The sequence below is a fragment of the Apteryx rowi genome, unplaced genomic scaffold (genome assembly GCF_003343035.1).
Source record: "Apteryx rowi isolate R43461 unplaced genomic scaffold, aptRow1 scaffold_367, whole genome shotgun sequence".
In the NCBI taxonomy this organism is placed as follows: domain Eukaryota; kingdom Metazoa; phylum Chordata; class Aves; order Apterygiformes; family Apterygidae; genus Apteryx; species Apteryx rowi.
The window spans coordinates 518,031-532,536 of NW_020450163.1; the positions used below are offsets into that span (position 1 = coordinate 518,031).

Below are 14,506 nucleotides of genomic sequence, written 5' to 3' on the forward strand. Positions count from 1 at the left end.
GTGAAACTCCCATAACTGCCCATAAACCCCCCGTAACCCGCTGCAGCCCCCCATAGTGCCTTCCAGTGGCCCCCCAGAACCCTCCTGTGACACCCACCCCCCATATTCCCCTCTTGTGACCCACCGTGACCCCACCGCGATCCCCAGCATCTGCCCTGTGATCCCATACTGTCACCCCCCAAACCCCTGCTGACCTCCCCCCATGCTCCCCATCTCCACTCTCCTGCAGGGCCCAGGATGGGGTGGGGAAGACGCTCCACTGTGGCCTGGGGGGTGCCAGAGGGGACCGTGATGTGGGGCACACGGCAGGGTCGGAGGGTACATGGGCACAGCAGCCCCCGCCAGGGCCTTGGGGGCACCCTGGGGCCCGGGGCTGCCCTCCGTGTGTGCCCCGGGTCCTTGGGTGTCCTGGCAGGCCTGAGTCGGGGAGAGCTGGTCTTAGGGGTGCAGCCCCCAGTAAGGACCCTGGGCACTGGCTGCAGGGCAGAGAGAGGTCCCAGTGCCTGTTCACACCCCCTGATGACGTGGCTTGGGGACTTCACCCAATGCTTATCTGGGACTGAACCTGAACGGCACTAAAATCAGCCAGCACCCTGAGTGAGGAGGCTGGCGGTGGCTTGCAAGGATCCCCCAGGCAAAGGGGCACCTTGGGCACTGCCTGCAGTTCCCAGGAGGTCGTAACCCACCCAGGACCTGGGGCAGCAGGGAGCAAGGCGCCATGGGGAGGAGCAGGACAGCCCAACCCTGACTAGTTCCCTCGCTGGRCTCCTGGCTGTCAGCGCACTCCCCGCATCCTCCGGGATGCTCGCTGGTGTACTGCGGGCAGAAGTGGGGCCGAGGGAGCAGCAGTGCCAGCCGCAGGGCGCTCACAGTCCCACTGGGCCCTTCCCGCTGCTGCTGTGCTGCCATATGAATTATCTGCCCCTAGGGAGGTGCCCACTGCCCACTTCCCAGCTGCCTGTCATCAGCACCTGGGAGACGGGGGGCTGAAGCCTATCCAGTGGGATGCCCTGAGCCCCTTGATGCCATGTTGGCCACCCCAGCACCGAGAAAGAGGCAGGAGGCAGAGGCTCAGTGGGGGTCACCCAGCAGCCCTGACAGAGTGGGCGCACCAGTAGGGGAAGTCAGTGAGGACTCAACAGCATCACCTAGACCCTCCTGGACTCTCCCCCCACACACACCCTGCACCTCAGCGGGCTCTAGATGGACACGCTGGGCTCATTAGTCACGTTAGAGACATTTACTGCTTGGCCATGGCTGTGGCTCTGCAGGCGACGTGCCAGGGCTGCTCCCAGCACCTTTCTGCGCAGCCCGGGTTCCTGTGCTCAGTGCAGGCAGCTCGTCCTCCGCCCCGCATCAGTTCGACAAATGCAGAAACTCCTCGTCCTCTGCAAGAAAAGTGCATGTTGTGACGGCCAGACCTGTGGACCCCATGGTGTGCTGCTTGCGTTGTCCGTGTCATCAGGGATGGGTGGGAAGCAACTGGGACCCTCCGTGTACCCCCTTGCTCCCGCAGGTGGTAGGCTCCTGGCCCCCATCGCTGCTCATGCAGCCTCTGCAGCGGGGCGCAGTGTCCCTGGGGCAGTGCCTGGCACAGGGGGGAGCAGCCCCGCATGGGAGCTTGGGTCAGGCATGCTGCAGCCTTCTCAGCCCCAGTACCAGGGGCAGGTTCACCTGGGGTTGGCTATGACTGAATGTCCCTGAGCTCACCCCTCTCTGCACTAAGATTTCTGCTGCTACACTCRGGAAAATGTGGCTGCTCATCCATCTGTCCTGAGGACCGAACAGTGTCCGTTACCCTGGGCTCTGGAGGACTGTGTGCCCCCAGGAGGACTCAGGCAGATGTGTTCAAGGTGTGAAGGGGCCATGTGTGCTGACACTGGGGCAGGGCAACCACTGGGTGCATGGGCTGGGCTGGGCTGGGCTCAGGCGGCCAAGGGGAGACATTAACATCCCCCAGCAGGAGCAACTGTCCTGATAGATCCCCATTTGGGAAATCCCCCAGTGACGGAGACTCCACATCTGCCCTGGCCATCCTCCCCAGCACTTCGCTCTACCACCCCTCAGAAGGCTCTGATGTGGAAGCCCCTGTGCTGACTAGAGCAGAAGGATCCAGCAGGCATCGCATGGAGAGTACACCCCAAGCTGGGCCCCCAGTTCAGTGCTCGTTTGCTGCGAGGGTCCCTCCACCCCCGCCAAACCTTTCAGCTGCTCTTCCCTCCCTGTGCTGTGCTGKGCATCCCCTGCCCAGGGGCTGTCATTTCACTGCTTCCTGCCACACTGAAGCCTGCTCAGAACCCTTTCATCAAGATATTTTGAAGTCCAATCTTGGTCTCAGCAAGTCTGCGGCCTCTCTAGTCCCCCCACTTGATACTGTCTGCAGAAAAATGATTGTATTCCTCAGTCCATCAGAGTCCCAGACCTAGAATGGACTCATCCTGGATCCAGCACAAACCTATCCCAGACCCATGCTGGACTGAGGCCCATGCTGGAYCCATCCAGATCCATCCCAGACTCAGGACAAACCCATCCTGTACCCAGGAGAGACCCCTCCCAGATGTATCTCAGTCAGACCCAGGACAGACCCATCCCAGACCCAGGACCTGTCCCAGACCCAGGATGGACCCATCCCAGACCCTGGACCGACCTGTCCCGCACCCAGGCAGGCCCAACACACCCATGCYCAGCACAGAGCATGACCAGAGGTGCTGTAAGCAGCTCCCCCCAGCTGCTGCCCTGATTTCCTGCAACCCCAGAAGCAATGGGATGGAGGGGAGAGATGGTGCCGTGTGGGCAGGATGGCCCCWTACCTCCCAGCGGGGGAGCCCCGCAGTACTCCTTGCACTCCTTCTCCGAGTAGAACTGGTTCCCATTGCCCTTGCAGCCTCCGTAGTTAAAAGTGATGCACTTGCCCTGGGCTGCGTCGAAGGCCCAGCGTATCACCGGCTTCTGGCAGGGACCCTGGACAATGGGCAGCCTGCAGGCAGCTGCAGAGACATAGGGCAGCTCTGAGGGCAGGCCAGGTCCCAGGGGCTCAGGGCCAGGGTKCTGTGCCAGCCCCCAGCTGCACACCAGCACCTCCCTCACAGACGCTGGACAAGACCACTCGCAGATCCCCCCAATTCCTTCTGCTGCCTCTGCAAAGGCACTTCCTGCACCTTCTCTCCACGATGCCCTCAGCCCACCAGGATGTCCTCCATGCTCTTTCTCTATCCTCCCTCTAGGCTGGCTCTGCTCCCCTGAGCCCCAAGCCCTTGTGGCTGGCCAGGGGCCAGGGAGCATGCCACTGGACTATCCCACTCACCCTCCGTCCTGCAGGCCTGCAGGCACTCCTTCTCTGAGTAGAAGTTGTTGCCATTGCCCAGGCAGCCACCGTAGAGGAAGGTTTCACAGGCCATGGAGGAGGAGTTGTAGAAGAAGCGGGTGAGCATCCCGCTGCAAGGCCCAGGGTCTCTGTTCAGCCTGCAGGAATCTGTGGATGAGCAGGACATGTGTTGTTGCAGGGAAATGATGCAGCTGCTGAGCAATGCCACAGCGCAGGGGGATGCCCTGCTGTCGAGGGCTAATGCAGCCCACCTTCCCCCAGGACATACCTTCCTTATTGCCGACGTAAGGGGGCAGGGGGCCTGCGGCTGAGCCCTCCTCAGGAGGCAGGACTGCTCTCCGTGCCCTCTGCACAGAGAAGGAAGTGCAGGTCAGTGGGTTCCCTCCATACCTAACAGCCCTGTGCTCATCCAAGATGGGGGCCAGATCCATGCATTTCAGATAAAGACACCCGCAGTGCTGCAGTCATGCCCTGAGCTGGCCTGGGAACATGTCTCTGCTGCTGACTCTCACTGATGCAGGATGGTTTATCCTCCAGAATGTTTTTATTTGCTCTCAAGGCAAGTGGGCTGTTTTTCTCCTATCCCCTCTTCAAAATCCTTCTAAACTCAACCCTGTGATATCCTTACATGTCAGATGATTGTAGCCAAGGGATCAGTGGGGGGTACTGAAGTGTGAAGAGCCTCACATGGAGTAGGTAATAGGATGCGGACCTCCATTCTCCTCATCTCCTAGAGCAACGTCCAGCTCGAGGCTATGTCAGAGCCCAGCAAGTATTCTTTGCCAGCACCCCGAGTGCCAGCCTCTCACCAATAGGCCAGCTGGCCCTCAGGGGCTCTCTGTTGGCCAGACCCTAGCCAGCATGAGGCTGATGTGGGCTGGGCACTGAGCTGCTTTCCCCACCCTGGAGGTGGTCTCCACACCCTGGCTGTGGCACTCAAAGATGGGCAAGTACTAAGGAGATACCAGACTCCAGATGCAGTAACTTTTATCCTGTGAAACACTAGACGAAAATGAGAGTAAGACAAGGATATTGCTTTTCATTCAGAAATGAATGCTTGTGTCCACCTGACTGCCCCAGGACCCTCGCCATTTCAGCCAGCTCCTTCCTGTCCCCTAGCCCTTGCAGACAAAAGCCCACCAGCAGAAGTGAAAGAGCACCTCCCAGGGTGCTCTGTGGACATGTTGCCTGAAGAGTGTGCCTGGTACACAGAGCCTGGTCCCAGGACACCGAGTCTCCAGGGGGTTTGTGCTGGAGGGGATGTCCCCAGCCTTGATCCTTCTCAGGAGATCCCAGCTGGACCACTCACCTTGGGCACAGTTGCAGTCTCCTGGGGGATGCATTCACCTAGGCCAGATGATGGGAAATAAAATCAGCAGCTTGAAAAGGGTAATTTCTCAACAAAGTCATCTGACCATGGCCTGGTACCATGCAAACACAAGTCCCCCGGAAAGAGATGCCCTCCCAGCTTGCTGCTGACACTCTTCCCCTTTTGCTGCTTTCCAGCTCCTTGGGACACTCCAACTTCTTCCCACCCTCAGGAGCCTCACCCTAAAATCCCCACACCCACCTGCATCATGCTACCACTTTCTGGGCCTCTGGGCTAAGCAAGCAGCTCTTCAGGACCTGGAAGTGCCCAGCCAAGGACAGCAGTTGCAAGTGTCCCAGTAGGTCAGCTCTGTCATCCTGCAGCCTTTTCCCATCACAGCCGTTGTGGGAGGATTGACCATATGGCCCAGCAATGACCCCACCAACKGCCCTGGGGACAGCAGAAAACTGGAAGCTGGTAGAAGCCTGACTGATCTGTGACCTTGTGTCCTCCTCCTCATTCCTTCAAAGTCCTTCTCTCTCCTTCCTCCATCCTGAATATMCCCCTTTTCCCCCAGCCCTGTGCACCGCAATTGGCACACTGTAAACAGCAGTCACACCAAGATGAAATGCCAGGGGGACAGGCAATGGAAGAGGGAGCCCTCGCAGAGGGGAGCAATGGCTTACCTTTATTAGCCAGGATGAAGATGGAGTCCTCCGGGATGCCCATCTCCAGAGCCAGCTGCTGGAAAGCCTCAATTAGGTCCTCCCTCAGCTCTGGACTCCTCCCTGGGAAAGGGAAGGGGAACAGGCTGTCAGCAGGAGGTTGGTGGCTGGTGTGTGAGAGGGTTGGTATGGAGCCCCCCCAACCACCCACCAACCCACAGAGCTCAAGCAGCTGCAGGCAGACATGGTATAAGCCTCATAGTCCTATCCAAACTCTCCTATGTTATTCTCCCATCAGCCTTGGTTAAAGACTTTGATAAAGTGGTTTTAATGTCTCTCAGTCATAGAAGACAGCATCTCCTTCCACTTCCAGATCTGGGTTTCTTCCAAGCAGGTTTTGCCACATTAATCCCAAATGACAACCTGGTTTGGACATTCATAGCATGATGTGGCTCTAAGCTGAGCCATAAAACTCATCCTCTTCAGTGCCAAAGAGGTGCTGGACCCAAGGCACCCTCTTTCAAGGCTGTGGTCAGGTTCCTCAAGGCCAAGCGAAGGGCAATGTTAAGGAGCTGTTTTGGCCCACCCAAGAGTCTGCTTGCCCAGAAAGTGTCATAGCCAGACATACCATACAGTTTCAGTGTAGTGGTTGGACCAAAACTACTTTTCTTCTTTATCAGAATGACAGCGTATTCTTCGTAGTTGGTGCGAAGCACATAGGACTTGATAGACACATCCCATTCTGAGTAAGACAGAGATGCACAGGATGTCATTCCTGCCCTGTTAGTGTGTGTGATGGTGGAGCATGGAGGTGGAAGGGGCCCAGCTGAGAGACGGTGACACCAGGATGGGGATTGAGCCAGCCACACAGTCCATGTCACCCACAGGATGTGTTACAGAGCATCTCAAATGGGGGGAGAAAAAAGGGAAGATAAGACAGCCCAGAGCTGGAGATTGAAATCGGGCACCTAATTCAAGAAATGATCTGATTGTTGGGAAACAGCTACTGACTCTTATGCAACCTTGACTCCCTTTGGGCCCACTGATCTCTTATTATTTGAAGGGATTCAAAAACAAAGGTTTGCAGACAACAGATACTATCCACACTCCTGAAACACAGCTAGTGGGAGCCTGCCCTGGCTTGGGACCTTGGAGATGGAAGGGATCTACTTGAGTACTCCACAGTCTTGTGCCCATGCAGAGGCAGCTCTGAAACAGCCCCCAAGACCTTGCTCCCTGCTTTGCCTGGAAACAACCCAAATCATGGAGTGACTTCCCCTTCCTTGGAAGCCCTGCTCCCATCGGCCTCTTCCCCAACCACCAGCTGTGTACTTTGAGGCCTGGCGCTGGTTTTCATGGCCCAGCTGTGCAGCAGCTTTCAGGCCAAGCAGATCAGCAGTCAGTCCAACTTACTGGGGTTATAGTAGGTGTATCTGCCAGGGGTGGTGGTTTTCTGGTATTCTCCTGAAACATGGGTGCAGTCATCTTGCCTAGAGAGAGGGAGAAAGAAATCAGCTGCTTGGAGTGATCTCTTTTCCTATTCATTGCATGAAAATCCTGCCTGGGGCACCAAGACTGGCCATGGCACAGGATCCCTGAAATCCCTGCTGCCCACACATGCATTGCTGCCTCCTGCTTCTAGGCTGGAGTCTTGGGCAGCTGTGAAAGATGGAGGGAAACGGCCTGGAGGGACAGGGGGACAGGAAATGCCTCCTTCAGACTGGACACTGATGGGAGCAAAAAGCAAAGGATGGAGGGGAGTGTCTGAACTTCCCTGACCACCAGGAGCAGAGCTGACGGCACTGAGTCTGTCAGGAAGCGATTAGTAACCCTCTTGGSCTGGGATTGAGCATTGGTGTTTTGAGCTCAATTCAGGCCCACCTCAGTGCTCAGACTCTGGCCAGAGCAAGTGATTCTCTATGCTTGATCTCAGCCCCTGGGGGACCCAGCGCTCCTGGATGGGAAAGCTTTGGGGTTACTTCAGCACCCACATCAACAGCCCGCACCCACAGCGCTGTATACCGGAGCCTGGTGCTGATGGTGCTGATCTGATCGTCACTCAGGCCGGGGCCCAGCACCAGTGTGCCCATGTTGAATTTTTCCTTGTAGTTCTTCATCCATTTGCAGGTTGTGGCAATGGCAATGTCATACCACTTCCCATACATCTGTGGGGAAAAGAAAGGGACATCTCTGCTGTGACCACTCTCCACCAAGGCTGGGGCATCTTATGGCTTTCTGGAGAACCAAAACACTTGTGGCAAAGAAATCAGTCAATAGGCTGATGGAGCAGGGTTCTGGGGGCCAAAGTTGCTGCAGGATTTAGGAAGCTGCTGGGCAACAAGCAGGATTTTCTGAATCCCGGTCACTAACCTCCCACAGCTTCACCAGGCTCTCAGGCTTGCATCACTGGCAGGACTTGAGAGCTGTTGGCATGCTGACTTTCAGGAGAGATGGTGGGCCAGGCTTACAGGGGCACTGGCTTTACAACAAAACTGTGCTTCCTGAGGACAAAACTCAAGGCAGAGTGTGGGTACATGGCCCTGGCACAGTACTGAGGGATGGAGCAAGGTGCTGATCTCTCTCCTCCACGCAGGGGAAAGGAGACGGGTGATCCAGAAAGTCAACATGTGAAGTGGAAAGTGTGCAGAGACTGTGGGAGTTGATCCAAAATGCAGACCTGGATGCCCATGTGTTTCACASCAAACAGCCAGCGAAGCAAGGGCCAGAACCAGAGCCCCATCCATGGTGGGTGCTCACTGCTGAGTGAGATGTCAGCCACCTCTCACCTGCTCTCCCTGGAGCCCATCCCTGCACCCAGGCTGGCACCGTGGCCTCTTGCATGCGGGTTCAGGCAATCTCAGGCAGCAGGGGAGGGAGCTGAGTGGGGGGTCCGAAGTTCCAGGGGAGTGCTCTAACCACTAGTCAGGGTTCGAATCATTAGGTAGCATCTGACAAGCATCCCATATACCCCTGATGGAGAGCCCAGATCCATGCACATGTGTGCGGATGTGCGGAGCTCCATGGCAGGGGATGGAGATGCCTGTGGGTGATCTCCCAGGTCCCATCCCAGCCTGTCTGAATCCCCTATGAATCCTGCATACTAGGGCTGTCAGCAGGCCCTACACGTATGTCTTAGACTGGGCAGAACAACAGGCATCTCATGGCATTCATCTGCCTCAGCCACTCGGGCTCCAGCTGCCCTGCTGGAGTATTCACCAGGGGCAAGCCACAGCGCAACGACATGAGGGCCCCACGCCGACAAGCTGGCTCTTCCTCCCGACTGGCACCCCAGGGAGGTCTGYACTGCCAAGACCCATCCCGCAGAGCCTGAAATAGGCATGGGAAATATTTTCCTCCTATTTGGAGGAAAACAAAATAAAACCTTCCCCCATCCCCTCTGCCCTCAGACTAAAGGGACCGCAGGCCGCTGTTACCCGCTCAGCATCAAAGTTCTCCTGCACTTGGATATCCTCCTCCTGGTCCCCAATAGGGGTCCCGCTGGCTGCGGCAAAGAGAAGGAGGGAAAGGAGACTCCAAAACATCATGTCTGGCAGCTTCAGAGTGCCCCTCAGCCCCCAAGTGCCGGCCAGGATCCTGGACTCTGCGCTGTCCCTACTGCGCCTGAGCGTGACCTTCAGACTGGCAGCTAGCGGGGAGGGGAGCGCTGGAGCCTATCAGGGAGGTGTGGGGGCGGCTCGTGGCCCTGCACAGCCTGGGGCACACCACAGCCCGGCCCTCAGCGGTGGCCGGGATTTGCAAGGCATGGCTGTGCTGAGCCTTACCAAGACCTGGCATGGGGCGAAGGAGGGGAGGCAAGCATCCTCCTTGCACATTGCCCTGAGTCCTCCAGGGGTTTCCTGCATACCTCGCTCTTCCGTGGCCTGGCTGAGATCCTCACCCTCGCCTATTCCTTCATCTCCTCTTGTGCCAGGCATGGGGCCAGGACCTGCTGGTCTCCTTTATTCTAGCTTGGGATTCATATTCTTGCCCTGGGATCCTATAAACAGTCCTGCTGGTGCTCCCAGCCCTGATCCACTGCCTCAGGGCTTGCTCCTTCCCAGAACAGCTGGCTCTCTGTCTTGTATTTGTGATCTGAATTACTCCCTGCGAGGACCCAGAGGCAAAACCTCAGTGTATTTTTCTCTTTTTGCCTGAGACAGGAGGTGAACTTGCATGCAACCCTTCCTGCGAGATGCTGAGTGCTTACTTGGGGCACCTTCCCTGCCCACTGATGGCCAGGGGGTGCTCAGGGTCTGGCAGGATCTGCCCTTTGCACACTATATCTGAAATCTTCCTCCTGGCCGGACTCCCCAGGCCTGCTCATGGCTGCCAGGAGCGGGCCAAATGGACAGACATGACAGCCATGAAGGAAAACCCACTAACTAACATGACTACCCTGCACGTTCCTTGCTGCTGCTCAGATCAAGTCTGGTCAGCTCTGAACATGAGTCTGCTTTAAATGAGGGACAGGACATGGTGCCTCTGAGCCCTAGCAAACCAGGTAAGCCAAAAGGAGCTCCCAAGCCTTGGAGCTCACCTATATGTGTGGACATCCCTCAGCTTGGGGACCAGCCCAACCCTGCAGAGAGGAAAGGACCTTAGGGGTCCCCTGTCGAACCTGCRGAGAGAAAAGGACCTTAGGGGCCCCCTGTGCTCATCCCAGATTCTGCCTAATCCTGACCAGTCTCTGGAGGGATCAAAAGCCTGGGTTGCCTGTTTCCCTCCTAGGAGAGGGGATGTCCTTCTTGAAATCCTTCATTTAGGGTCCCAAGCTTCCTCCTGCCGKCAGCCAATGCCCAGGAGTAGACTGAATACCACCCACCCTACTGGCAAGCATCCCCAGGGCCTGGCAGACACTGAAGGAGCCACAGAGGGGCAGGCCATCCCTCCCCACCAGTGTTTGTCTTCTCATGATGATTAACTGAAACCAAACAGCTTGAGGGAAATGGCAAACAGAGCAAAGGGCAAAAGCCCCTCTTCAAGTCAGCCCATAACTCAATATTTACAGAGAAAGGCCAGAACCAGGCGCATGCTTGCAGGAGCCTGATGGACTTTCACCCCTCCTCCCCTCTGCTGTCTCCATCAGGAGCCACCTATGGGTGCTTTGCGTAGGGACCCGGGTGCTGCATGGCCTCTGTGGCCTGCCCTGACAGGCAGTGGTCCTGGCAGGGGACACAGCCCCAGCCCCTGTTGTCATCCCCAGGCAGCATCGTGGCACATCTGTGGTGACCTCCAGGAGCAGGGGGCCTTTGAGCAGGGGGACAGGGCAAAGAGCAAGGGCATGAGCTGACTTTAATGAAACCCACCTCACTACACTGCCCTGTGCTTCACTCTGCTTCAGGAAGCCCATCTAAGTCTAGAAGCAGCCATGGGTCTGCCAGGGTGTTCCCTGGGTGCTGGGCAGAGCCAGCAGTCCCTGTGTGCCCCTTTGATGCCGTTCTCCATGGCCTGGCTGGTAGTCCTTACCAGCCACCCCCATGGGCATGTAGCTACTGGGTTGAGGGTGGCAGGGTTGGGTTACTGCCCCAGAAATCAGCTACTACCCAGGAGCTGGGAGCTATGGGAAGCCTGGGACAGGCCTGATGAGCTGGCAGATGGGCGTTGTTGTTAACAGGATGCAGGGGGTTAATCTGAGCAGTTACCCTCGGTAAGAGCCTTAACAGTGTCCCCGATGCTGCTGCTAGCTGGCCATACAGCTCATCAACTTGTCTCTTGTTCTCAAGAAAATGGGGTCTGATAGCTGGGTTTTGGGGCTCTCAGCTTTCTGGAGGCAGGCACCATCACCAAGTCAGTCCCTGCTCACAAACAGTCTTGACCAAGCTCCAGCTGAGATGACAGCAAAGGGATTTTTGAAGAGGCCTGGACAAACTGGGTGATGGCTGTTTTTGCATCTGGGATCCTGCTCGAGCATCGGATTGGGAAGGTTGGGCGAGAGCTATCCCAGTCCCACATAGTCCCTGGGCTGGCCAGAATGCCAGGCAGACCTTCCTGTCCCCGTCCCTATTTCTTTCCCGTTGACGCTAGATGGCAGCTCGAGGTAAGGAATGACTTCGCTGGCTCTTTCTACTGCTAGCACAGGTCCTCACCGTAGGTCCTGCCAGTCAAGCTGCAAACCCCACCGGTGCAGGCAGATGGGCAAGGGGGTAAGAGCAGGAGGGTGGATGAGAATAACCTCCCCACTTTGACCACCTCTTGTGCCTACTCCGGGGTGTCTGTTCATCCATCAACATGGCTGGGGCACCACCCAGAGTGGCAGGGGCTTGGCAGGCTCATGGGTACTAGGAACTGGCAGAAACAGGCAGCACATCCCAGCCATGGGAGCTTTGCAAAGCGCTCACTTGCAGGTATCACTGTTTACTACTCACATGAGGGATGGAGCCCTGTGCTGTCCTCAGGCCTTATGTTAACACTGGGACTAAGGAGAGGCAGGTAGCGAGTAATGGTCCATGAACCAGCACTGCTTGCCTAGCCTGGTCTGCCTGTGCACAGCCCTTGCAGGGAACAAGTCTTCCCCTGGCACTCATGCACGGAAACTCCCCATGSAGCAAATGAGCACAAACAGCATCAGGCACAGGGCATGAACATGTAATACAAGACAGGGCGCTCACTCCTAAACATCTTTGGAGACCAGCACACTTTACCGAGAGCTTAGCTCCCCCTTGCTAGGGAATGAGTGCCCTGGCACTTGGGCATCTTTCCTGTGGCTGCTGTTTGGCTCCTCTTCTCCCACTGGCACTACAGAGAAATGAAGACAGTTGTTCCTTTCCAGAGGACAATTTAGGAAGCCGCAGGCCTGGGATACATCCAACCCATTCCTGTCCTCTTTTGTACCTATGAATGTACTGTCTTGCCTGTGACCATGGTCCCGTGAGCTCCATCCTAGTGCCAGGAAGCTGGGGAGCAGCTTTACTGGCTGCAAAACTGAGCTTGCACACACTGCCAGGAACTTTACTGAGAAAGGGGCCAAGGAAGTGATCCAACGTCTCTCCCCTGGCCCCAGCACTGTTGTTCACTTCTGAGAATATGTACGCTGTCCCCTTCCCTGAGGCTGCAGCTTTGTTTGTGTCAGGATCATTTAATGGCTGCTGTCCCAGGGATGGGGAACTGAGAAAGACCATGCATCGCTGGAGCACAGGGCTGCAATGATGGACTCTGTATGGCATGGCCCTCCAGGGATGGCGGCTGTTGGGACCCAGGTGTGCACGGGGTCTCTTGGCTCATGCCATCCACTGCAGCTGTGTCCCGCGTGACCTCCTGGGGAAGCGTCAGGCTGGGGAAGTGGCAGGCTGGGAGAGCTGGCTCTTGCTGCTCAGGAAACAATGTTCCTGCTGATTTCACAGCCCAACTGGCATGGAAATAGAGACATCAGTGATCYTGGAGGAGCTGTGGCATGCAAAGAACCTTCTAGCTTGCAGGAAGCTTAGAAAACACTTTGGTTTCAGACCTGTTTGGACATAAACCAAATGTAAGGAGAAATCTCCATAAAATTCCCACAGACCAATCCCCCACCTCTCCCCCTCCAGCTCTGAGAGGGCCTGACAACCCCAGCCTCTCTTTTATACCATGATCAGCACCAGAACCTGCACCAGAATCAGGAGAACTGTAAAACTCAGGAGGCCAGACTGTGAGCATGAAATTATGTCTAGGTACCTCTATCTCACCAGCTCTACAGTTGTTTTAACTTGGAAAATACCACTTGGGTCATGACCATACCCTTCACCCTTCACCATGTGTCAGGTGCCCAGTTGGTCCTGCATGGCAAATCCTAGGATGCCCTGGAGCCTTTGCCAGGAGCATGCACCTGTCTGGAGGGCAAGCCCAAGTGGGCATTCCTCTTTGGCTGCAATGGTTTCTGTGCTATTTCCTGTGAGTTTTGTCACAGAGGGTTTCCCAGTCTGTAACTATGAGCAATGGCCAAGGATCTGAGGACTGAGCACTTTTCCCTGCTCAGTAAGCCTAGAGACAGGGTGGTGTGATGGAGAACCACGAGGACGGGCAGTGCTAGTTGTAGCCTGTCCTGTGGCCCAGCATGAAGAGCAGGAGACACGGCATACCCATTCTTTGTGCCCCATCTCCAAAGAGTGGCCGTGAAGTGTGCTGGAAGCCCTGGGATACTGCCAGGCACCAAAAGCAGGGCCCCAGAGGCTGTGGAGCCCTTACTTTCTCACTCATGGCACATCAGACAGACCAGTGCAAAGGTAAAGACCAGGTTTGATTGCTCAGATATGGCTGGAAGGACAAGACATTGCCTTTGTACCTGTGAAATATGACATCTAATATTACCTCAAACTCTTCCAGCACTTTGCACTTGATCCTATCAAATCCTCAGTACTCAACTTCTTGCTATTTTCTGCAGTAGGAGAGCATAAGACATGTCTCCTGAGTTAGGGAATGATCCATGCTGATAGGATTCAGTGACCAATAGTGGAATAAGGAGATGCTGTTTATTTACATGAGCCTGGCCACTATTCTCTTCCACTCCCCAGCATCTGAAGTTGGAGGAGACATCCCTGCCTAGTCCTTTCAGCATCCATTTATGAATCTGTTGTCCACGGTTGTGTCCAGTCCCTTTTGGGACCTGCTGATGTTGTCTGGCTCCTCCATCCTCTGTGGCAGCAAGCTCTGGAGCTCAAAACTAGCTAGGTAAAGAAATTTTATTTTTTATTTGTTTTAAACCCATCTACTTCTAGCACTCCTTACTCGTTGGACTGCCAGAGTATTACAGTTTCACGTTCAGCTTGTCCACCATCKGCAAGATTTTACAAGCCCCAGTCATATCTGCCCTTGGCCTTCCCCTCTCCATACCAGAGAATCCCTGCCTTTTCAGGGTCTTCTCATACAGCCAGCATTCCACTTCCTCAGTTATTACAGAGAAGGTTCAGAGAAGGTAAACTCCTCTATCTCATTCTTGAGCCATGGAAACCAGAGTTCAAGCACACAGCAGTCAAGATGAGGGCTCTCCAAGGTTTCCTACAGTTGCAAAACAGCACTTTCCATCTTGTTCTTAGCACCAGTCCTGATCACATCACATTTTGATGGCTTTTTCAGCTGTTACTGCCCATTAACAGTTCTCTGAAATCATCAGGTCAGTGATGGCTCCAAGCTCTCCTCCTGAGTTTCACCACTTGTCCTGAGCTCTGTGCCAACTCCCCTCTCAGACTCTTTCTCCCTAGAAGCCTCATCTTCATCTCTCTATGCTGAAGCTCA

The 14,506-nt window shown here is 55.7% G+C and overlaps 1 protein-coding gene across 1 annotated transcript; it reads right to left on the minus strand.

Moving 5' to 3' along the window:
* Positions 1–1,356: 1,356 nt before the first annotated feature.
* AMBP (alpha-1-microglobulin/bikunin precursor) lies at positions 1,357–8,866 on the minus strand. The gene is made up of 10 exons (XM_026073370.1): positions 8,734–8,866; positions 7,322–7,464; positions 6,713–6,789; positions 5,928–6,041; positions 5,321–5,422; positions 4,635–4,672; positions 3,594–3,672; positions 3,305–3,472; positions 2,811–2,987; positions 1,357–1,388 (listed from the first exon to the last, which is right to left on the minus strand). Exons 1-10 carry the CDS (start codon positions 8,842–8,844, stop codon positions 1,357–1,359), a joined length of 1,041 nt encoding a protein of 346 aa, XP_025929155.1. The 5' UTR covers positions 8,845–8,866.
* Between the last annotated feature and the right edge of the window lie 5,640 nt (positions 8,867–14,506).